Genomic DNA, 25,084 nt, shown 5'->3' with positions numbered 1-25,084 from the left:
TTCAGCAAATGAATGCTTAACACGAACACACACTTCCCTGTTAAGGAAAGACAGGTGCTCGAATCCCGAGGCTTGTTTGACGGCCCGTTTGTCTCATGCAATCCTGACCCTACACGTGTCCTTAAATTTGGCCTATAAATAGGTAACATGCACACACTTACTCCCTCCGCGGGGAACACGTAAAAAACCAAACACAATGAGTTCGAGTTCTAGTCAGAGGAGGCGAGTCAACTCTGACTCACTGAGTTGCGTGCCCGAGTCAGGGATTTTGAACGAGAGAATTTTGTTGCTCGTGTTCGAGTCATTGAAGTGGGATGTGAATGTCTTGTGTCAGACGGCTTGCGTGAGCCGCAAGCTTCAAGCCGTGGCGAAACGGCTTCTTTGGAAGGAGTTGTGTTTGTATCGGGCACCACGTATGGTGTCCGAACTGACTAGCGGGGGGCCCGCTAGTCGGTTAGGAGGCGGGTTCTCCGCCCTGGCGAAATTACTTTTTTATTGTTGCGGGTGTGAGTCAACTCGGTGTTTCGAGGTGAGTCAACCCGTGCCGGGTCATTTTATGAAGTCGACCCGGTTTTCGAAGACTTCGGGTCGGAGCTTCTTGATGAGGAGATGCGGGTCGGATCTTTTGTATGTGAGTGACCCGTGTGAGCATCCAACGGGGAGTAGTAATCGAGGGGATGATTTGGGTATTTTTAGAGGGGTATTTCGGGGATTTTTGAAAAGTAAGACTAGAGATTGTTTGATCCGTGGCGTTGGGCTTGAAGATGGGGTCCATTGTCCTTATTGTGGGGCCCGGTGTTGGAGCATGACTGCAGCTCGGCTCGTGCCTAAAAGCGCGGCTCGACGGCTTGGAGCCAACGAGGACGGGATCGAGTATTTCGTGTGTGTCAATGGGCACATGTATGGCACGTGCTGGCTCGTTCGATTATCATCTGATGATGGCGATGATGATCACGACGATGATGATAAAAATTTTGATCAGACAGTCAATAACTCTTGTAGTAACTAATGAGTTTAGGATCTTCTATGATGAAGAGTTGAGTGTCAGTCTCATTTTGCTCAACTCCTGATTTTGTAACGTTTTGATTTATTTGAGTTTATTTTACCATTTTTAGCATGTTTACCGCGATAATAAAATCATCTCGCATGATTATTCTTCTCATTTCTGGAATATATGGTCATTTTCTGTCATCTCTAGCATTCCTGGTTTGACTCTCGCTCACCCTTTGTAAGGTACTCCCTCCGTCCCAAATTAGATGGCCCCGTTGACTTTGGGCACACAGTTTAAGGTTCATTGACCGTATAGCTACATGACTTATTTTTAAAATTTTATTTTTGCAAATAAATATTTAAATATGAAATTTTTATTTACAAAAGAAAAAATAAAAAAATAAATTTCGGAAGTAGACGGTCAATGCACCTAAAGTTACGTGCCCAAAGTCAACGGGGCCATCTAATTTGGGATGGAGGTAGTATATAAGTCTAAATTGTCAAAAAAGCGAAAATGATGGTAAAAAATTTCACAACGAAACTTTACATATATCCTGTTCTTGTTACATTGTAAAGAAAATCAAAGAAGGAGATGCAAATTCTTGTATAGCCTGAGAAGGTATAAACAACATGAGCAACTATGGAGTTCTTTACACTGTATAGAACCAGAATAGCGAAAAAGCCTCGGTTCCCCTCTAGGTTACCTGATATTTACTCTGTATAATTCCTATAGCCCGAAGGACGGGAAGAATGCAGTTGATGAATCTCCAAGGCTCGCGCGAGTTCTCTTGATTTCAAATTGATTACTGTAAGATGTATGATTATATGGTACATGGCGCTAAGTAATCGAACGATGAAACTGAAGAATAATGCTGCCTGAGTGCCTGCATTTTTCATCTGTATGACGGTTATGTCAAATTTACTTGAAGGGTTAGTGCTGCATTCTTTATCTGTATGTCGGTCGTTAAAATCTAGCCTGTAAACTGTAGATGCCACCCGATTGTTGGAACCTAATCGGGCTTAGTATACTCGAGCAACATGTGAGGTGATCTGTAGATCTTGACCACTGTCCAATATAGCACCTCCTCGACTCCAAGCTCACCCTCTGCTCTTGCTGCGTATATATCTTCAACAATGGCAATCAACCTGCACATTTCGCATATATGTAATGTAATGACTACATCAACTCCATGCTCCGACTACTGCTACCAAGTCCTAAAGATGGAGTAATGAATAATATATGTTGTATGACAAGATTGCTACATCGTAACAATTGAAAACAAGTACCAGCTAAAACCGAGAAAATAACTAGGTTCATCCTTTTATTTCATTGTAACTTTGCTATACAGCTATACTAAATACTCTGTTTGTTAAATGCTAAAAAGCTCAAATGGACATTGCTGTCTGTCTTGTCAATATTAAATACAGCGCTTTGGTTCAAGAGATATACTAGTAAGTTTACTTCAATTTTCAACTATTTGTGATGCATAAAAACACCCAAGAACAATTAATTATGTAATATTACCTGTCACAAGAGGGAAGGTTTTCGTATGGGATTCTCATTCGCAGATCAGCGCACTGAAGTCTAATAAACCGGCCAACTGCTAGCACAAATGTGATATAGAGACCCCATATACTGAATTTGCTGAGAGTTTCACCAAGAAAGCCCTCTGACATGAACATAAACTGTTAGCGACTCAATATATTCTGTGTCCACATATTTACGCACATGTGTGTAATAGTGTATTTTACTATATTTGAAGTAGAGATGATCTTCAAAGATGTTTTTCTTTTTGGTAAGTGAATCTCCTTCGTGATCTTAACTACAAAGTAGCAAAAACTTCCTTTCACACCATTATATCTCTTAATTGCACCCAATTTTTATCCACGATACTACTTCCGCGGTTTTGTTCTAATATGAGCAACATATCTGAAAGACTTGAGCTTCAAACTTGCGATTTAGAACAGGGAATTACTAATTTTAAAAATGATCAAGGACTACATGGTGTTTAAAGTAATGGTTTTAGGCATTGTCGAAGCTCCACAACTTACACATTAGATGATAACCAACGTGAGCAGTCTGTTTATAATATTGCATTTGTCTTTAAAGTTGCACTTCTACCGATAATTAAACTCTAATTTTGGTACTTACAAAAGCAAAATAGTAACAGCATCAACCCAAAATTCAGCCACAAACACATAAAAAAGAAACAGAGAGAAGAGACCAAAGACTTACGTGGTGTTTCCTCTGATATAATAATGGCCATAGGCCCGGTCAAGTTCCCACAACTTTTAACAGCTGGAGAATGAACATCGTAGAATGACCACCACTCAGGGTCTCCTCGATTCAGTACTAGATCTCCGGTCACATCATCCACCTGCTTTAGGTTGAAAAGGGTAAATTATATATAATTAGAGATATCATGAATATCAAACATCAATGATCGTACTTCGGTACTTTGCATAAAATCCTCTTCATTACCAATACATTTTAACTCTTAGTATACCACCAAATAGCCTAATCTAAGAAGGAACTTCAGTTTTCAATTTAAGAAATATATCTCCTTATAAGAGTATTGAGAAGAGAAAGAAGACTGTGCTCAGATGCTGCAACATACCTCTTGCTCAAAAGGTCTGACATCACCAGAACCAGTAACACGGAATTTTCTTGGATAAAGGTTATATGTCCTGAAGCTGTCAGCGGAACCATTTAGAACCTCCTTGATCTCCCATGCTTTTGGGAGATTAACTGGATCAACCAAATTCTCGTATTTCACAACTTCCTTCCCTTTTGGTCTATCCCTGGTTAATACCCAAGAGAACCTGATTTCCATGTTGCTGGAAAGGGATTGAACATATTTTTTCTGCACTACATCGGGAACAAGCCACAAGGAACTAGCATCAGCTTGGCAACAAATTAATTGGATATCATCGTCGTCATATGCATCCAGGTAGCCGTTCGGATCAAGAGTCGAGACATTTTTTATGTTATACCATGGAATTCTTTCACATAGAGTTGTCTGGTACAAAGTTAATCTTCCTCCATCCGTCTTTATATCAAACTGAACACTCGCATCATTGATAGGATTTGCAATATTTGTTGGATTACCACTGCTGTACATCTGTGAGAAGTTTTTACCATCATTATGAGCCATCAAAAGCACATAAAATATTAGCAGAGTTTGGTTTCTCTATCTAGGTTCAAAATGCTTATTATAACCACTCAGAGATGTCCACACTAAGACATTGATTATATATGGAGTGATGTATAATTTATAAATATTTTAAGCAAATAAATTAATCAATATTGCATCAGTAATATTTATTAAAAAAACAAGCTTGCATAAGGATACATGAATGTATAATTCAATATATTATATTATAATTTATAATATTTAAATTATAAAGCATGATTTCTTAAAAAAATTATATAAAACTAATATTAACTACAGGGTCAATTAACAATTAAATATTTTTATAAAAAATATATATGGGTTGATTTACCATAAAGAGAAACACGTAACACGTGCGCCCAAAAAAGTTATAATTAAATAATTTACAACAGTATAAGAACACTTCACTCTACTTGAGCTTTGGGCAGACAGCGAGCTAGTTAGGTTAATAAGTTAAATAGTTGTAAATGTGACCAACAACCATGCATAAGATATCACAACATATTAACAATTGATGCTTAACTGCCAATACAGACATTCAAGATGAAACGTAGTATATAAAGTTTTCCATAGAGAATGTTTTAAGGTTCTAACCAGCATGGGAGCCCAAATAACACAAATCAATATGAAGAACAAGCATATCCCATTGCAAAATTTAGTCATTTTTGGCTGCTTCTCTCCTTGTTTGTGTCCAGATCTATTCAAAACCGCATCACTTTTGACAAGGTACAGGCTCGCGTTGATGTCCTCCAGCTGAAAAAGAACCACAGATTATTATTTAAACTACAAGTGCTTTAGCTCCAGCCAAAACAGTGAGGTAAATAACTACTACCTCTTTTTTTTTCTTTTTTTTTTGTCAGGAACTACTCCCTCTATTTGGATATGTTAGTCTCTTATTTTTTTTTCACATACTTTTAAGAGTTTTGACCACAAACTTAAAGAATTTATGTTTAAATTTTCTTTTTGTGAATTAAAATATGATACTAATAATTTTGTTCACAATTTTTAAAAAAAATATTAATTTTAAGTCTGTGACCAAAGCTCTTAAAAGAACATGCAAAAAAGTCAAGAGACTAACATATCCAAAATGAGGGAATAATAAATTGTAATAAAATAATAATTAACTAATGTGTAGATCGACCACTCTCATAGTCATCACCATAACCATTTTTATATTTTAATGAAATTAACCATCACCACGCTCTAGCGTCACATCCCCGCTACAATGTTCATTCACTTCAAACATAGATGTCTGATGCTAGACAGTAAATATTTAGCCAATACTAGTGCTAAATGTAGTATATGATCCGGTCTCGAGTTCGAACCCTCTACCTCCAAATTATTCTCGTAATAATAATTTGGACACTATGGACAATTATTACCCCAAAGCTAAGCACCAAGTGATCCACTTATCAAACCAAAACTGGATTTCCCAGTGAGGGGAAGTGTTGATAGATAACATATGATCTGGTATAATCCTCCTCCGAAAGACCTCATGGTTTCGGGATAGCTGGTAACTTAACATGGCATTATTCCCATGATTTATTATGGACATGAAGGCAAACAATGTTATGATGTATAATCCCGGTAAGCCCTCCTGAGGTTTTATAAGAACTGGTAATATGGACAATTGTCCTTAAGTATCATTTCTGATATATTCCAGCAGGTATAGATGGGTGTTAGATACATCATTTACTGTAAATGGAAACTTTAAGTACTCTTGTCTTAAGTCCTCAAACTGTAAGTTCAAATGAAATATATATATGGGTAACGTGTAAGAATTCAATAAAGGACAGAAAGAGTAAAGGAACATCATGGTCAGTATATCAAACTATTTTAGTGCTTTATAGATTCCATCATGCTATAATTGTTCAATTTTTTCTGTTCTTATGCAGTCAAAAGTGCACTAATGTTTGGATGTGCACTACAAGGCATCACACCCTGTTCCAGTAGATCTTGAAGAATTTACTCCTTTTGGTAATTGGTTAACCTATTTACCAATTTTTACTCGGCTTGGAAATTTTTACTCTGCTGAGTGTTGGCTTCTACATAATCCTATTGCTTTACATTAACTGAAAGAACACTTAAGATGGAATATTTTCCAAATAGTTATCTAGTGATGTTTAGTTTGATTCATTAGTGTTGAACATATAGAAGTTCACCTCTTCTTACCTTCAGCCAGTCGTACATTGTCAGGGATGTGGTTGTGCAGGACCAATCAAGCACACATCGTAATTCATAAAGAAATGGCAAGGCCCGATACAGCCTGTATCCCAAGTAGTTGATTCGAGAAACTTTGCTGGTCAGGAACTGTCGGTACAAGGTGCTTTTATGAGGAATCCCATATCGAATCTGAATGGCTTGCAATGCCAGAGAAACTGCCTTCGTCACATATATAGCACGGAGTGCCAAACCTGTGGTACTTTCCTGTGATGGCTGCATCTGCCAAGCATACTGCGTAACTGAATATGTAAAAAGAACAAGGTTGAAAAGGTAGAAGATCACTTTTCCCGTAGCAAAGGAGCACAAGTATATAATACGATCAAGTACTATCAAGAAGAAGATTATCTGCAGTTAGAGAGTATATTTGGTGTTAGAATAATATAGCATGTCCTTAATCTTCTAAACTTTTGCTATTATGAACTGTCCGAGGCCTAATATGAGGCAGAATGATAAATCCAATTCTGACGGCCAGGATTACGCCCCGGATCATTAGATAGGAATCCAAAAATAAATAGAGAAACAAAGAATATCACTACTGTGTAAACGAAAAGTTTGAGAGCAGCCTAAACCGTCAAAACGGGGTTGTGGGAGAGCAATACAAGTTTATACAAAATTATGACGAAAACTAAAGAATCTGAGATGAAAGAATTTGAGAATATATTACTTTAACGAGAATGCTTAGAAATTATTTCCTCACAGTATAAAATGGGAAACATGTTATTAGATGGACTATCAGAAAGGAAGACGTACCATTAACATAAATACGAACTCTTTTGGAAACTGATCTTCTAGCTGATAAACATCTAGAAATTCTTTTTTATTTTTAATAACAGACTGGTAAAAGATGGCAACCAGAAAGAACACAGACAAATCTGCACCAAATATATAGGCATAAAGATCGACTTCTCTTTTTCCTCCCCCAATCACAGAAAGTATTGAGTATGGAAAGCCAATTTGTTCTGAAATTCCAGTTTGTTGTGCTATAAGAATTTCTTTTGCTACATCAGCAGCTGGAGTTAGAGACTTGAATCTTTCCGCTGGTTCACATTCTCTCCATGAGTTGGCAAATACCACCTCAAAAACAGCCAAAGCAACATTAGCATCTTCCGTACTTTTTTCAATGCTTTGAACTTGAACCCGGCTAGCACAAGGGCAAGATTTTGGGTTATCTTCCTTGCATCTCTCATCGTGTACAATCCTCAGAAGTTGATTTAGTCCAGATTCAATTCTTTCTGGTTGGATTCCATCTTCTGGCCACAAATGGACATCCACAGACAACTGTACCAAGTATGGAGGAGATTCGGCCTCTTGCGTCAGAGACTTTAAGTACCTTGTACAACTTTTCGCTATCATCTTCGCCATTCCAATTGCAGGTTGAAGCAATTTATACACCCTACTATGCCAGCTAGAAGTCACATGAATATCATTCTGATAAATATCACTCCCCTTTAAGGTAGTAAATTCTGTCCACGACATCCAGCCACTATCTTTGGCTGTTATAGAGCTCTGCAGAAGGGTAAATAAGTATACCAGAAAAAGAGGCAGCAGACTTATAACAAATGATGATGTTATTGGTTTCTCGGGAAACCCTATCTCCTGAAGAAGGGTTGACTGGATGATGTAACCACAGTGTTGGATGATGATCTGATACAAATACTGAGCCAATATGTATATTTCAGTGTATATGAGCATAACGACCCAAAATATGTAACTTGGCCCAGTATTTATACAGAGAGCATATAAGAAGAGTGCGGCAAGATATACCATAGAAAGAATGCTGAAATTCCAGAGAAAGATAAGAAGAAAGCAACAATAACATACAATATCGTTATTTGATCGCATCTGGAACCATATATGATGAAAAATTCTTCCTATTTGTAGCTTTGTTGTATCAGAAAAAGCTCTGCTCTTGTCAGACTGCAAGGAATGTGAACGGTTAAAGCTAACATACTTCATATTTTGGTTTTCTGTTTCCTTGACCAATCCATCTTCAGCAGAGAAGGGCGCATTTCTATCTGATTCCTCATCACCAATGTTCAAGAAGTTCACAAGGTTGTTAACAGCCTGATTTCCAATGGTTTGTACTTGGGATACACCATCACCTATCAATTGTACAGCCGAACTTAAAGCATTTTCCTTTCCTTGGAGTTTTCTTTTCTTTTCGTCATCCAAATCAATATGTTCATTAACTCTATCATCCTCTTCGAGTTCTGTGATTTCATTAACAGGAGATCCCATAAAATGCTTAGTAAAAGCCCCTGCCCATGGACTTTCAGTTCTTGCACTCGTAGGAGAATCATTTGGTTCGGAAGGGTAGACTACGTCTTCGTACGTGTTTATTCCTTGTGCTGCAGGCATGCCTTCTTCAAAATCAAGTTTTCCAGCATCTTTCCCGATTTTATATGTAGACCTCCTTCTTAAGCCTTCGCTACCTGGAGACATGTCACCACAACCTACAGCTGAGTTCATACTGTGTAGCTGGATCTGTAGGTTCAGCATCTCAGATTTCATCTTCTCCACTTGTAAGTTTCGCAGACGTTTCTTCTCTTCGTTTTCACGAATATGTTGTAGTTGTGCGGTCTTCCATGCTGCTTTCTTTTCTTGCTCACGTACCACAGCACCAATTTGTTCAGTTTCAAGATATCGAAACACATGATCAAATTCTGCAGAGGAGAACATATATGACTGCAGTGACACCAGAAGAAATATGATGATCTCAACCAAAGCAGATCTTGAGGTTATACGAAACCCATAGTCATACTTGTAAAATCCAATCACCTCATAAATATAATCCCTAGTCTCACATCTACCAGGATTGTAATCACCCAAAAAAGGAGATTGATATGCAAGTGATAGCACAATTACAACAAAGTTGTATATGCGCAAAAATCTGAAGATCTTGTTCTTTTTCTTAAGTATTGTAAGTCTCATGCGGAAAAAGATTACAGCGAAAGCAAGATAACCAAGATGCAGAATGTCATACTCGAGCGTTCCTGTAATCAATATTAATGCAAGTACCAGATCCAGTAGATGACAATAGCAGTAAAGCCTCAGATAATCGATAAAAGTCCACATACTTTTGGTTTCAAAAGAAAGATCCCTCCAAACAAAAGCATTTTTACGCTGAGAGATCATTTGTCGATATGTAAATGATCCTGAGAACCTGGAGAACTGATCAGCTCGAAGTTTGTAACATGCAACCATGAAGACAACATAATAGCTTATCAACATGCGATAATCATCAACTATGAGTCCTACAAAAGCACAATAAACAAAACAAAATAACTGCATCAGAAGACAAAATGCTTGGATTACAATTCCAATAGACTGTATTGAGATTACTATGCAGACAAAAAAAATGAATATACACTATTCAGAGAAGATTATTAAAATCCTCAAATCCAGAAATCTAACTACAGTTACTTAAAACTTTGCATATTCAGTTACTACAATGTTGTTTCTGGTATTCTCCACATATAGCTTTCTGCAAGAAACTACTGGTTACTCTTAAAGATACGAGCTCCTCAGATCTGACCTTTAAGTTTCTAGTAAAAATTAAATATCAGAAAAGCCCTAAAACCAACTAAATAATGTTTAAACAACCTGTTTAAAACCAATACTACCCAATAGCAATGACAATGTGAACATTTCAGCTAAAAAAACTTGCACCCCAATGCCTGTTGAACACAATTTCAGTCTAACAATAATCAATTTTCTGTAACTGAGAAAATGCTTTCCAGAACACTGCACAGTGTTCTTGTTTGGTAAACTCTGAAAATAGGAAAGTACTAGATGTATGATAAAAAAAAACAGACATTTAAACTTAAGCAGGTCTGAAATTATTGAGAGAAATAGTACCCAGCCAACATTTTGTGCAGTAATGGAAATTTGTGTTTGAGATTCTAAAGCAATCATGGCAATGTGAAACATCCCCATCTGAGCCTTGTGGATTTAATGACATCACATGGTTCCAAATCGCAAAGTATTCGAGCACAAGAATGGAAGCAAACAAGAAGACAATTATTGGCCACAGTTTACGAATAATGCGCCGACCCATGAGAACACAAGCTGAAAGAGACGCAACATATAGTATAGAAACGGCATTGAGCACAAGAAAACTTGCAAGAAGCAACGTAATCATATTAATCTCAAGGCCAAAAAGATTGAACATGTTTTCTGTCCAAAACATTAAATATGTTTTAAGAGTAGTCTTCTGTATATCAAATCTCTCCTTCCTCAAATCAAGAATTCGCTTATTATTCCACTTGTGACTGTCCTTGATACTTCCCCAGATATATCCGAACGTATATTTACTTGCAGAACCACTTTCACTATGGGATACATCATAAGATGAATGATTTACGTCTGTATGAAGTGATGGCCATGAACTGCTTGTCCAACCTTTTCTCTTTTCATGACTTGAACCTAATGTTGGGTCCTGATCAACATCAGAACTTGATACAACCGGCAACACATCCTCAGTTGAAACAAATAATGGACAAGGCTCTTCCCATGTATTATCATCCAAAAGGGAACTGGGAATCTGCTCCAACCAATGAAAGACATTATACTGAAGTGTACATGCAGCAATCACCAGAATTTTGCCTCTCAAACCTGCTTCCAGACCCCAAAAACCAGGTTTATACACCTGTATACCAAGAAGCAAGGATAACCAATAATGTTTTTGATTGGGAAACATCTCAGCATGTTTACCCCACATTTGAAACAAGTATTCAACTGTCACCAAAATTCCTGTGTAAACCAAAAATAATTTAGAAGGGATCCGGGAAGCTTTCGGTAAATTTGAGCAGACGACAAGGCCTATGAGATACAAGAAGCCACATGTGCTTATTGGAGACAGTGATGCATAGAACAAAGCAGCTAGTAATAGCTTTTGGCTGTGCCAAATTAGGAGCCTTCTGATAAAGCCAAGTGCTCCAAACTGCGCTGGAGTTTGATTTTCTGTAACTAGAAACTTGCTTTGCCTCCTCTCATAGCTATATAGTTGCATCACAATCATAATTGCTAGAGATTCCCACAAATTCTGTAATAATGGAGCTTGGGAGCTATAACCAAAAATTGAATAAAGATCTAATTTTCTTGAGAGCCATGCCTCAACACTAGGAAAGATGCTCAATATATAGACAAAAACAAACACCAGAATCGCATATACTTTGAGTGGAAACCAGAGGCGCCTTTTTGTCTTCTCAACAAGTTGTCTTCCTGTAATCCATGTAAGTAGCAGAAAAAGGTAGCCAAATGATGTGTAATTAGGATTTACCAGGTACACTGCTACAAGAATAGTCAGTAACGCGATATACGTTCCAAATGATCGATACAATGTTAAGATTTTCTGGCTAATAGCACTGAGGTACGAGGCAATCTGTCGCTCTGAGAAAAAAAAAGAGTAAACAGTAAAGAGCATGATAATATATCTAGAACTATGAAATGCAGCCAACATACATACACACACACACACACACACACACACACACACACACACACACACATATATATATAATTGCATCTAACAAGGACATTAAATTAATTAGAATTAAAAAGGCCAAAATCAGAAAATATCTGCATGACAGACAAAATTGTGCACCTCTTTATAGTATAGACTACTTTATTTAAAAACTGCAAAATAAAGAACCACCTGCAGTCTAGATATTAATATTAAAAAGGAACATATTTCAATCTTCTCTGGCCATTAAAGAATACCATAACAGTTTTTTTTTTTAAGTTAGATTACTTTAAAAAATATTGATACCATTAGAAGGATTGCCATGAATGCCGCTGGTGGTCCGAGAGGAATACACTGATAGCAAAACGGACTTGTTTAAACCAGCTTTCAGAATAGTAAATCCAACCGGGCGACAGGGTGTGTTCTGTATGATGGCAGAGAATGAAACCAACATTTCAAAGCCGTGATTATGAATGGCACAGAAGCATGCAAGCAGCGCTATTTCCACGAAATCCCAGGTCGAATCATAATCAATGAGGCCTACAAAAGCAACAATACAAATAGATGTACCCAAACTCATAAGCCAGAACAAACGATGAAATTATAATTTTGCAAATAACATGAACTAAAGGCCAACAAGACTAACCTAATTGAGACAAAATTTCCAAACTTAACGAGCTTTGGGTTTCCAAACTTTTAGAGATCAGATTAATTTGGAGAGTGTACAACACTGTGAAATGAATCTCACACAGAAGTATTAGGGCTTGGCGTAGCTTTCTGCTGATGCTGTGACTCAAAAGATACTTGAAAAAGAACACCACTGTAGTACACGTTAAATGAGGCCACCAATTAGTTGTTGAACTAGGCTTATGCCATACATTTAGATTTTCGTGAACTAATATACTTAAAAACCACATCTGTGTAAGGCAATAATTTCTTAAGAAAGTAAATTAGCAATTGTGATGTATAGATATAATAAGATATGTTAAATTAGCATACTATATAAGGCATGGATGAAACCAGGTTTCACTGCGATGAGAAATATTAGCAGGAGCATGATAGCTCGAGAACATTTCCGGAGTCCCCAGGCAATTGTAGCCACAATCATTACTTCAGTCTCTTCTCTCCCTGCAAATCAATTTTAAAGGCCCAAATGTAAAATACAACTATATAGAAGGCTAGAAGCAGATCACAAGACCAATGGTACTGAGATACTAGCGGTTACTATATGCGCACTTAAGCCCTCATCTCTTGGTAATAAAAGGTTGAGGGTTCAAAAATAAGTGAAGGGTGTGTAGCATCTGTATTTCCGTAAATGGTCATTACCACATTACATATACACACTGTGCATGCTTCATTTATAGAAGCTCAAACATTAGGAGTTAAAATTGCGTAAAGATTGAACAATAAGACTAGGGTCACTAGTATTTAGCTAGACTGTTTCGTGTACGACTCAAATATAAGAAAACACTAAAATAATAGAGAGGCTATCCGCTAATACCCATACTTTTCAATAATTAGGTTTTTAATATGTTTATAATATTCATATGAATATCTTCAAATTTGAGACAGTATTAAGCTTCTGCCTCCTGATCTTGTCCTCAGTTTTATTGTTAACCCGTTCCCTATGTTCTATAAAGCTTGTAGCTTGTTGCATAACCCTACTGGAATTTCAGCTCATGTCAGGCCCTCGTTAAATGACTGGACTCGGAGAAAGAGATGGCTCTCACTTTCCTTATGCATTAAATTGCTTCCATTAGTATAACTACCTAATGCCTGAACATGTACTTAACATAAAGAGCTGATCTCAAAGAAAAGCCTGATGCTCAGACTGTAGGTGGACAAAAAGATCCCCAACTTACAAAGGCAAATGTAATTAGGAATTAGCATTATCTATACAGGGTTAAAAGAAGTATTTCTTTCAGGGTTTGGGCTTAGCGTGTCAGTACCTTCATCAGTAGAATTGTTACGTGATGATTGCCTAGCCTCATCAGACATGTAGAGAAATACAGAGTTGTTGACAAGATTATTAAGAGCAACCAGAATTCCAAGACAAAACTGAGCAAGTAAAAAAAGTCCTGGTATTGAGTAATGCCATAACCCTACCATCTCCCAGATTTCCATATCCTATAAAATATCAAAAACAATAAGCTATTTATATTTTATAGTATCTAAATACAGAAGACTTTTTGTCCATGTATGTGTTACCTCCCCATTCCAGTCTAGAAATGTAAATGCCACATTAAAGATATATGTACTAACAGCCCACAAGAGTATGAAGACAAGAATCAATCCATTCAACCGATGTAAACGGAAAGGCGACGGAAAAGCAAATATGATGTAGCCGACATAAGCGAGTAATCCGAATGCACAGACGCTTGCAAAGTGGAAACTCCAATATGATAGAGCAAACAAAGAGACCTGTCAAATACATAAATGAAGGATTAACATATAAGACAAAGATGGTTAAAAGTACTTTTATGTCCTGCAAAACTGAAAATTACTCAATAGATTATGAACCTTAAAGATCGACAGATAATACACCATGAAGCAGACAAAAAAACTACTTAGTCAAATACTATACTGTAATAGAGTTAAATTACATCGGCAATCTGCACAGGTGGTAACTCATAAAGAGGAATTTGTTAAAACTTAAGAATAAAGCCTTAAGACATGCTACTAGGTTCCATTTGTGAGAAGAGTTTCAAATAACCAATATTAAGTGTGCTCTCCATATTTTTGCAGATATTAAAAATATGAATTCTTTGCCATTTCGATCTTATTTTAAATGAAATTATATGCACTTTATTGATCAAGAAAATCCAGCATCTGGGTTTTTAATTATAATCTTAATCACTTTTTTTTAATCAATCAAATAGAATGTTTGGCATAAGTCATCAACTCTGCCACAAAAAAGTCAAAGCTTATACTTGTATACATCTAAGAAGCCAACTGTATAAGATTAAATCAAGGAGCAAAAACAAACTAAAATTTAGGTTCAGTAAGATAATATGAGTTACAGATAATGTTAGTCACCATCTGTCTTATAATATGTGATATTATGCGTATTTTAAACTAGAATTACCAGATCTAAACTTTGATAAGAATAATAAGTGGACAAGAATATATATTTTGCAGAAAACAACTCTAGGAGAAGGGTGATGGATATGAGCAAGAAAAAGTTTCATTTTTCATTATATTGTATGGTCAAAACTGAAGCATCAAAGGATTGAAATGTCCATTACACATAAATCTTATTTATACAAATATCAGAAGATATCAAGAGTGGTCGCTTGGACTCCTAGACGCTAGAAATGCATTTACAACTATATACAGTTATACACAAGCAAAGACACATGAGATAATCCACAATATTAGCTTCATTCTCTAGCAATGTAAAGCTTGTTGGGTATTTGATCAAAATCTGGTGTAGAAACATATCAGAGCAAATATAACTGGTCCAAAATCACAACATAACATGTACCAGTTACTAGAGTTCAGTTTTTTAATGAAGTAAAAATATTCTTTCCATCTCATCATTACCGCTACTCATAAATAATTACTTTCTACCAACCACATTCTTATTATCACAGTTCGCAGTGGTCTTTACCAAACATTCAAGTTCAACTAATGATATATTCATATATAAGATAACATATATACATATATTTACTGTTTGGTGAGACTACAAGGAATCTAAGATAAAAGCTAATGATATAACTGTATCTATTATTGGTTGTACGCCATATAATTATAGTTAGTAAGTGAAGCAAAGAAGGAAATACAGTTGGACAAATTCAGCTGTTTATCTTATGTAAATCTAGTGTGCAACTATTTTCCATCTAAGTTAGAACTTAAGCAAATATATTTTAATGTTTTGTAAGATTAAAATCTCAATGTCATAATTCCTCTATTGTTCTGTGCGTAGGAATAGAGCCATTACAATGTAAACTTTCTATTGCTTTCCGTAGAGACAATTAATATATGGCTTTCAAGCAGAGGGGTCACTTGGGATTCACTGAGGTCATATTTTGTTTATTTTAACTACTCAGACGTTTATCATCCCATCATGATTAAACTTAAATCACATTGGAATTGATCAATTACTTCAACAGAAACACATATCACCCAATGAACCCTCACACGTGCTTTATGAGTCTGGTATAAGACATGAAAAAGAGGGGTAAGGAATAGTCAAGACCCCAATGAAGAACTCAGGCTTCTCAATGGGGTGGGGCAAATGGGTACCCCGCCCCTGATCTGCCCCAAATGGGGCAGCCCCACCCCATTAATATGGGGAATGGAGTAGTGATGGGGAATAATTATTTTCTCTCGCTAAAATATGGGGTGGGTAATAGTATTTATTTATTCCCCGTGGGGATTTCCCGCCCCTCCATGAATAATATGTGTGTGTGTGTGTATTGTACAATTTATAAAATAACACTCAACTAGATATTTTTTAAATTTACTTGTTACTTATGAAAAAATCATTTTTTCATAAAGTCATTATTCATTACAAGCTAAGGTGGTGTATTATATATATGTTTTTCAAAAAAATTAGTAAATAGAATCACACTAAATTTAAATTTCACATTTTTTGTATATATATCTAGAAAAAAATTAAATTTTAAATATTAGGTATTTTTACTATAAAATTATTTTGTATTATATAATAAGGGGTAGGGTGAAACAGGACAGGAAAGCAAATTATCCCAATGGAGCGGGGAAGTAAAATATCTCAATGGGGCGGGGATGGGGAATAATAACTGTTACACGTGGGGATGGGGCAAATAAAATATATACGGGACGGGTATGGGAATCATGATCCTTGCCCCAAACCCGCCGCACTGAGAAGCAAGAACTTGCCATTTTATCTGTGCAATTACCGAATAAAAAATGTCAGTAGTGTCCCTCTGGCTTAAACCCACTGATAAAGTATATATTTATATATACTTTTATATGATTTTATTCCCATAATTTTAGTATTTTATAAATAATCAGGGATTTATTAATTGATTATAAGTGTCTAATGGCAGGAAAATAAATATTTAAAGTTGGATTAAATCAAGCTTATTTGGGCTTAATCAGATGGAAATTCGGATTTTATGGATAGCCTATAAAGCAAATCTTGTTTGGACCATAACTGGAGTTCTAGACATCGGAATTGGACAATTCAACAGCCCACGCGAAGATAATGGAATTCTCTACAAGTATAAGGTGGTCCAATACTTAAAAGTCAACTGAAGCAGCCTAAAAACAGGTCTGAAAGTCAGCCTACGAATTTCTTTTCAGAATATGACGTATTTTAGGAAACTGGATTTGTTTTCAAGAAAACCATTAAAACACTATTATTATTTGAGTTTGTATTAGGAGAGAGATAGCCGTGTTAGAGAGAGAAAAGGGAGAGAAGCACTTGTAAGAGAGACTGGTGGGAGTGAAGGGATTCATCAGCACTTCAAGCAATCCCGTCAAGTTGTATTCTTCGTACTTAAATTCTTATACTCATGGTTTGTGGTATAGATATATATTTGTTTCATCTTATCAATAATAGCTAATCCCTTAATCTAAGAGTTAGGTAGTATGCATTGGCTTAATATGTTTGTTTAGTTGGATTGTGTTTTCTCTTGATTTGTTAATTTGTCATTGAGCGCTTTATAAAATTAGAAGAATAGCTAACTTTTGATTGAATCTCTAGGAGTTATAACGAATCGGGAGAGGAGTTATAATTCTTGTACATGATATGATGGACACAATTTGAGTATTAGATCGGGAGATTGATATGAGAATTGTGAGACTTAAAATTCTTGGTTCTTAATAGTTTACAATTGTACTTTGATTGATCATGAGAGTGGCTTTTAGGGGATAATTTTAGGCATTATAATCTACCTTAAGAGAGGATTTTATAATATTAGAAGGATTGTTTTTAGAAAACAAGAGTGAAGAGACACAAATTAGACATTCAAGGTAGCCATTGAATAACTCTAATTCTTGGGTTGTTTTCTCTCATATTTATTATATAATTTATTTATTTATTCTGTTAGTTATTATTTTATTAATTAGTTGATAGATAAAACCCATCGATATATTATCCACACTTCTGAAATATATGAGATAAAAGACTTGAAATTGGTATTGATCTTAGTCCTTCCCTACGAACGATACTCTTGAAAATACTCAGCAACACCCACACAAAAGTAACAAAGGTCAAGCAATCCCACGGCAATTAATAATGTAAATTAGCATTGTTAAAGACCATTTGCAATCGTTTTCATTCAAATCAGTGCTTGCACCTCTTATTGTTCAAATTGATCAATACACATTATTTAACTTGTCTGAGGTTTATTTGTCTATTTAAAAAATTAAACACACTATCGTGATTATTATGAGCAATATCATTTCATCTCCTAGCTATCATATATCAAATATATCTGGACATTCTCTTGTTTGATGTGCAGTCAATTATCCCTTTTTCATGGTTCACGATCCTTAACTAGTATCCCGAGCTAAAATATGTATTTATTTCTGGATTCTTTGCATAATACATGCAGATGCATCACAAGAACTTGATTACGATGTTCAGGATATGTACCGGGAAACCATACGTGAAAAAGTTGATGCTAAAAGTCCGGAAAACTGCACCTCGTATCATTACGTTGGTGTGATTAACACCAGACCTTCAAAATCACTAAAATAATTTAGCAGATGTATGAGCAGAACATTATGTTTTAATAATGTTTATTGCTATAGCCTATAGGTAGAATGAACAACGGAGTTGAACAAAATCCACTCACCTTGATTGACGAATTAAGAAAGACTGCTTTAAGGGAAGAAGATGCTCAGTCAGATTGCCTTCTCCACTGGACATGATAAAATCCATGTCTTCCAAATCAGATTTGACACATGACAGCTGCAAAGTCATCCCACTAAAATTATTCTAGGAGAATATGATGAGCACGGATGGAATAAATTTTAGAAGAAAATGCATAAACCCTATAGAGTTAAGACAATATTACAGAATAACTAACTTAAACATGCAAAGAATTTTCCAAAATGATTTTAGCAATAAGTAAATGGGAACAGTCTGCTTACAGACTTCTAAGAAATTCTGCCAGGTAAGCGTATTAGATTATGCAGCACAAATCAATTAAGCACAGTCAAGAAACCTAACACCTACGTGACAGATACTTTAAGTGTAACAGGCTCTTAAACCTTATTTGACAGACCCTGATAATGACATTGTCTCCCCAAAGACCGAATCTGTTATTGGCAACAAATTCAGGCTGCTCATAGTACATAATATAGAACCAGTAAATATAAAACGAAAAAACTAGATGATACCATTGTTCCAATACCTATATTAGACTTCAATCCTACCCTCTTAATCATAATTCATGCATGTGCTTTATGTCATACATTTATATTTATATTCTAATAAAAAGATGGCAAATCCATTAGCTCAAAAATACTCACACCCACACATATAACTACAGTCTATTGTTTGATTCAAAGGATTCCGACCCATAAACATGAATTGGATCCTGTTCCCATTTATTACTGTTTAGTTAGGAGAATTTGTGTGTTTAAATGGGAACCTCAGACCCGTTAATTGGTAAATCATTCTCATTCTCATTTCCCCTTCCCGTACTTCCCGTGAGTGATCCAAAAGTCCAACTCTCCTAATCATTTCATATGTGAAAGAAAGTTAAGTTGCAAAATTGAGAAGTGTTTCTTTAGTCTTTACAACTTCTGAGCTTTCTTTCCTGAAAATAACATTTTGGAACAAGCTGCAGAAAATAATATTTCATTATACATTTACTTTCTTTTCTTTCAAAAATAAAATAAAATTGGAAACAGAGTGTTAAATCATCAGATAGAGGTGGGACTAATCAGAGTGTCTAGGAGAGAAAAAGAAATAGCAGCATGTATGGTTGAGAAACAATCGTACAAGCTTTTGAATATTATTACGAATCCAGAGCATAGCCAATTATCATCTATATGCAGAAGGCAAGTCTAATTATTGACCTGATTATACCAAAACTTTGGAAATGAAGGTCATACCATGAAGTAGAATGCCATAAGAGATACGCCAGAAAGAACTTCCAGCCCTTCAGACTGGGCAGAGATCTTGTAAAGTCCAACAAATTTAGCTAGCACATGGAACATTTTTGGCAACCCAATTGGGAGCTGATAGACATATAGTAGGATGATGTTTATCCCTGCATACATCCAAAGTTGCTTCCACCACCTTTAAACCATGTTCAAAAACATAAGCAATTGGAGCATCAACAACCGAAAGGATTACACATGTAAGTATTCTCCAGGTTATGAACTTAGAAACATTTACCTAAAAAGGCCAAGAAAGTTGCTGGTTAAGGACCAATCAACAAGACCAACACAGCTACAAATGAAAAATGGCAAAGACACCCAGGAAGGCTTGCTAATTCCCACAACTAATTGGATGGCAGGTACTAACAAGCAGAAAGCAACCCTGACATGATAACCTCCCATACAGAACAGAAATACTGTCAGATATAATATTCAATATTTGTTTAAATGCTTGTAGTCTTAACTAGATTGCCATAACTTCTGAGACTAGGTGCTTAATCTGTATATGGGTATCACTCTCACAACTTGCATGTAAAACAGCTGTTCTTACACAAAGGTGTGTGACTAACAGGGTCAGGCAAAACAATAAATAAATTACATAATAGGTAACAGGAGTTCACTATGAAGTATTAAATACCTAAACGCTCAAAAAACAATGAGAAACGTGCCCACCAGGAATCTTGTGACAGAACCAAACCATGCTTGTTTCTGTGGACTTCACTTAAGGCAGTGAAAACCACAAATACTTGTACAACCAAGTAATAAATTACTGACGGATATCTCCAGGACTGAAGCCTGAAGAAAATTAACATATTATGAAAAACTTTAAAGAAGAGAAATAAAATAATTTCTAAAAAGTTTATATTGGGCATACAAGAAGAAGAAGTAGATAAGATAATGAAGCTTACTTCATGAACCCAATTGACTTTGCCCACCAAGAATCTGCCATCCCACATCCATCACCCTTAACAGCACACACTATAAGAAATGTCACTTGAGAAAGAATATCAAGAAGAGAAAAAATTATAAGTGGCCACAATAATAGAAGTCCTTTATAACGGAAGCCTGCAAACCAAAAAAAAAAAATATATAATTATTATTTGCTACGGCAGCAAAAGAATCTGGCAATGAAGGTATTACATATAAAGAAGAGTAAATGCTAGATAGTTAAAATATAGTACATATATGAGTCCAAAAGAGTAACGATGCTATGTACAAAATAACAGAAACATTTATACCCAAAGATGATAAGAAATATGACATCAATATCTTAAGACCACAGGCATCTGCTCTAGTAGCTTAATACAGTGTTGCAAATCCAAAATATGCAAAAAAAATATACTCCTATAAATATATAATATTTAGTGACAATGCTAGAAACGAAATTCCTCCCTGTAGGAATTTATAACCAGTTAGCTAGGTACAAATAAATTAACAGCTGCGATGCTTTCTACCATGCCTGTCATTTTCAGGTCAGGTATGCAAGCACTTGTGCACTGTAGCATCATATAAAAAATAGATACCCATTTAACCTTGGGCAGATAATTTTTGCAAGCCATAACATATATCAGATAACTAATGGAAACAACTAAGAAGTGAAGAGGATAAAAGAATGTAAGGTAGTAAACAACTCACCTCGTTTTGGTGCTTTGTATAGAATAAGAAGAGAGACTGCCAAATCAACCAGGGAGATTAAACTCCAATTCAGGAATGCAGCTGAAAAAGGATAGCAAGAAAAGATATATAAAACAACATATTACTGATTATAATTTTACTTGAGCAAATGAACAAAATATTGAACCCAGGAAATTTAGTTTGCATATGCAATGCTACTAATATACAATCGGTATCACTGTAAACTTAAAAAATAAAATAAAAATCAAACTTCTAGGCAGAGGCATTTGTAAGAGAAAAGTACACGTAACATAAAGATTTTACTTTATGCACGTGCATATTAGGTAAGCTCGAACCCACCGGACTTACTGTTGCTAGAAGAGACAAAAGTCTTGCTAACTCTAAAAAGTAACAAGCCCGTGTAATACACTCTGTGTACCTCCAATATATAACAGTAAATGTTGCTTTGGATGCATAGGTCACAATTTACAATCAGTTTTATGTATGATATTGAGGGTGAAAGAAAGTTGCTTTAAACATTCACCTTCATCCGGCATACATCACAGTATAGTAGTATACCAAATACAGATTTTCATCTGGTATACATCATAGTATACCAAAGAAATATTTAATTGAGACGATTGACATTTATGCTACTTCAGCTGGATCGTCTCTTTACCATTTTTTCCTTTTCCTTTCTTTTTCCTGAAGCAAAATTGATATCTAAAGAGCCTTGAAAAGGGTGGCAGGAAAATCGTGTTCATGGAAAATATAAGTCTTTTGCTATCAAGGTACTTTAGACAGATTTCTTCCTGCACTATTTTCATCTTTGAATAGAGCATAGTTCTGAAGAGGATATGACGCGCTATTGCTTAGCAAACATATTAAACTATGAGAATGAATTTCTTGAGATCACCACAGGAAATTTATCTGAGCTAAGCAGGGAAAAGGCTTAGTATATTTATATATACAGTGATATATTGTCTAATATGGTTTCCATTTTTATTACCATACATGATAATACACTCACATTAACTGATTACCTCACCTAAATATCCTGAGGTAGTCTCAGCAACATTATTCTCTTAAACTATTCTATACGCAAGGATCCCGAGATGTTAAAATTCTTTAGCAGCATAACCTTTTCAAATTGTTAAGTAACAGCTCTTATATGCATTGCACCCCTTACTTCCATGAACATAAAGTAAATGCTAGAATAATCATAATCAGAAGCAACCAAATTACCCGTTTCTAAGATTAATTTATTATGGATAATATGGCCCCTAAACCACCTGCGTTTTTATAGTTCAAACAGGAAAGGATTACTAGAACGATCTCCAGATGTGCTTCTAATTTTCTTCAATGTGAATTGCATGCAGGCATGCAGCTATTGTTTCAGAACATGCCATTAGGAAAGGAGTCAAACAACCCTTACATGCATTTACTGTTGGTCCAACACTTCAACTTAAAATTTTTGATCAGATTATGGTGTCAACTCAAACACATACAGTAGTTAAGACTCGCACATTAAAGAAGACCACAAGGTCCACAACAAAGTTCAAGGGCAGAGCTTAATAGGGTCATTATTAGTTTTTTCTGAAGTAAATAAAGCCTGTTGCAGAGCTAAATAGGGGCTAGTACCCCACTTGGGTAAAAGAGTTACTCCCTCCGTCCCCCTGAATTGTATACATTGGGGGACGGGGACGCGGCACGGACTTTAATGCTCCTGTAAAGTGTAGTTGTGTAATTTATTTTTAAAATTTTCTTTTTCTGAATTAAAGTTTGGATGTTATATTTTTATTCAGAAAAAGAAAATCTCAAAAATAAGTTACGGAACTATATTTTATAAGAGCATTGAAATGCGTGTCGAACAGTTGAAAAGAAACGTATACAATTAAATGGGACAGAGGGAGTATATAAGAGTACTAATGCTGATCATCTTGCTCTCTATGCAAGAGTATATATAGAGGATTAGTAGTTTATAAACCAATAAAAAAAGATATATTCGTTAAAAATGAGAAATTCCACTACCCCAAGTCTTGCTCAATGGCGGCAAAAGAGGAAAATTTGAATGTATTGGAACCCACAAGAAAAATAAAAAAAATCCTAACCAACTATTTTACTTCACCAAGCTCCATTGATAATAAAATGACTCAAGGACCAGGAAACAGTTACTAATCATATAAAAAACTACTTCTAGTCAATATATGCTAATTATTACCAATTTACCATAATTACATTAAAAAAAACATACTTTGAGCATCTTCAACCCTACAAAACCTATAGCTACAAGTTGGCATGCCAAAAATAAAATTTTGTAGATAATATGTACAAATTTCACCACTCCAATGGTACAAACCCTTGTCTATAATTATAGCCAACCTCTTGATGTTGGCTACATTTGGCCAATCTCTACAAACCTGTAGCAAAATTCCGCATCATCTATTACCATATTAAAACAATATATTCTATTTATAACAACTTGAAATAATAATAACATACCATTTTAAAATATAGGCAATGCCATCAAAACAAAACGCCTTACAGGTTCAGCATATTTTACATAATCTCTTATACTGTCATTTTTCAATATGGACTTTCCGACCCATTAGAAACTCTCTTCCAACATTTTTGAGACTAAAAAAAAATTAGTTTGTAGTTGTAAACATTTATGATTAAAAAACTCTAAAAAAGTTTCTTGAAAAACAATAGGAAAGTTGAAAGGTAATTTGACTTTTTCAATATTGTCTATCCTACCAAATATAACATTTTTATTTTACACAATCTCTTATACTGTTATTCGAACATTACTCATAAAGTCATAATCTACATTAAACATCACTATGAATAACAATTTTTTTCGTAAAAAGTAGCATAAAACAAGTAAAAATCAATCTCTTGATTCTTTTCTCGGCATTACCATTGCAATTCCCCATTTTCCCCATTTCAAGAACTAATCAAATTCAACATGCAAACTATGTGTGTGCTCATAAATGTTGAAATGAAAGCATAGCAAAAATGAAAGCTTCAAAGATACATTAAAAAAACTAAAACTAACAATTATACCTGAGAGCAGAAACAAAGGCAGCAAAATCCCACCTACAAATCTCCCCATATCAACCCTTCTCTTCTTCAACTTCACTCAATTCAATTCCAGAACATCTAATCTGTTCCTAAAAACAATCCAATCAAGGGTTTTACACTTTTCTTGAAAATCTTGAAAACCCATATCACAGAATTGACTTAAAGACCAGAGCAAGTGAAAGAAAGATTGAAACTTGATGATTGGGTGTGCAAAAAGAACCCAAAAACAAGTTAGATTGAGGGAGTTTTGTTCAAGTGAGCAGTTTTCAAACACAAGTGTCTCTCAACAACTACCAGACAGAACTGAAAGTCGCGGAACTCGAGTGAAAGTACTATGTACGCTGATTGTTGGATCTGGGAGTTATGTGGGTTGCTGCCTGTTGTGTATTAAAATATTGGATTTTATGTGTGGGTCATTGTAGTAACATTG

At 35.4% G+C, this 25,084-nt stretch overlaps 2 protein-coding genes across 6 annotated transcripts; one reads left to right on the top strand and one right to left on the bottom strand.

Annotated features, from left to right (window-relative positions):
- Window positions 1-153: 153 nt before the first annotated feature.
- On the top strand, window positions 154-1,162 carry LOC108213459 (EID1-like F-box protein 3). The gene has a single exon (XM_017385257.2). It carries the CDS (start codon window positions 197-199, stop codon window positions 1,007-1,009), a length of 813 nt encoding a protein of 270 aa, XP_017240746.1. The 5' UTR covers window positions 154-196; the 3' UTR covers window positions 1,010-1,162.
- Window positions 1,163-1,505: 343 nt separating this feature from the next.
- On the bottom strand, window positions 1,506-25,084 carry LOC108214179 (piezo-type mechanosensitive ion channel homolog). Of its 5 annotated transcripts, none has more exons than XR_010290210.1 (21): window positions 24,637-25,084; window positions 21,592-21,672; window positions 20,865-21,021; window positions 20,594-20,751; window positions 20,195-20,351; window positions 19,909-20,095; window positions 18,642-18,757; window positions 18,440-18,524; window positions 14,059-14,271; window positions 13,800-13,977; window positions 12,850-12,978; window positions 12,497-12,670; window positions 12,157-12,390; window positions 10,245-11,777; window positions 7,137-9,640; window positions 6,326-6,731; window positions 4,758-4,916; window positions 3,609-4,112; window positions 3,227-3,371; window positions 2,516-2,660; window positions 1,506-2,136 (listed from the first exon to the last, which is right to left on the bottom strand). XR_010290210.1 is itself a non-coding variant. In XM_017386017.2 (21 exons), exons 1-21 carry the CDS (start codon window positions 24,683-24,685, stop codon window positions 2,001-2,003), a joined length of 7,440 nt encoding a protein of 2,479 aa, XP_017241506.1. In that variant the 5' UTR covers window positions 24,686-25,080; the 3' UTR covers window positions 1,506-2,000. The 5 variants fall into 5 exon arrangements, 3 of the variants coding, with proteins under 3 accessions (XP_017241506.1, XP_017241508.1, XP_017241509.1); XR_010290209.1 differs by having other exon boundaries at window positions 3,227-3,368; XM_017386017.2 differs by having other exon boundaries at window positions 6,336-6,731; window positions 24,637-25,080.

This window comes from Daucus carota, chromosome 3 (genome assembly GCF_001625215.2).
Source record: "Daucus carota subsp. sativus chromosome 3, DH1 v3.0, whole genome shotgun sequence".
NCBI classification, from domain to species: Eukaryota; Viridiplantae; Streptophyta; class Magnoliopsida; order Apiales; family Apiaceae; genus Daucus; species Daucus carota.
This window is presented reverse-complemented; position numbering and strand designations above follow the sequence as displayed.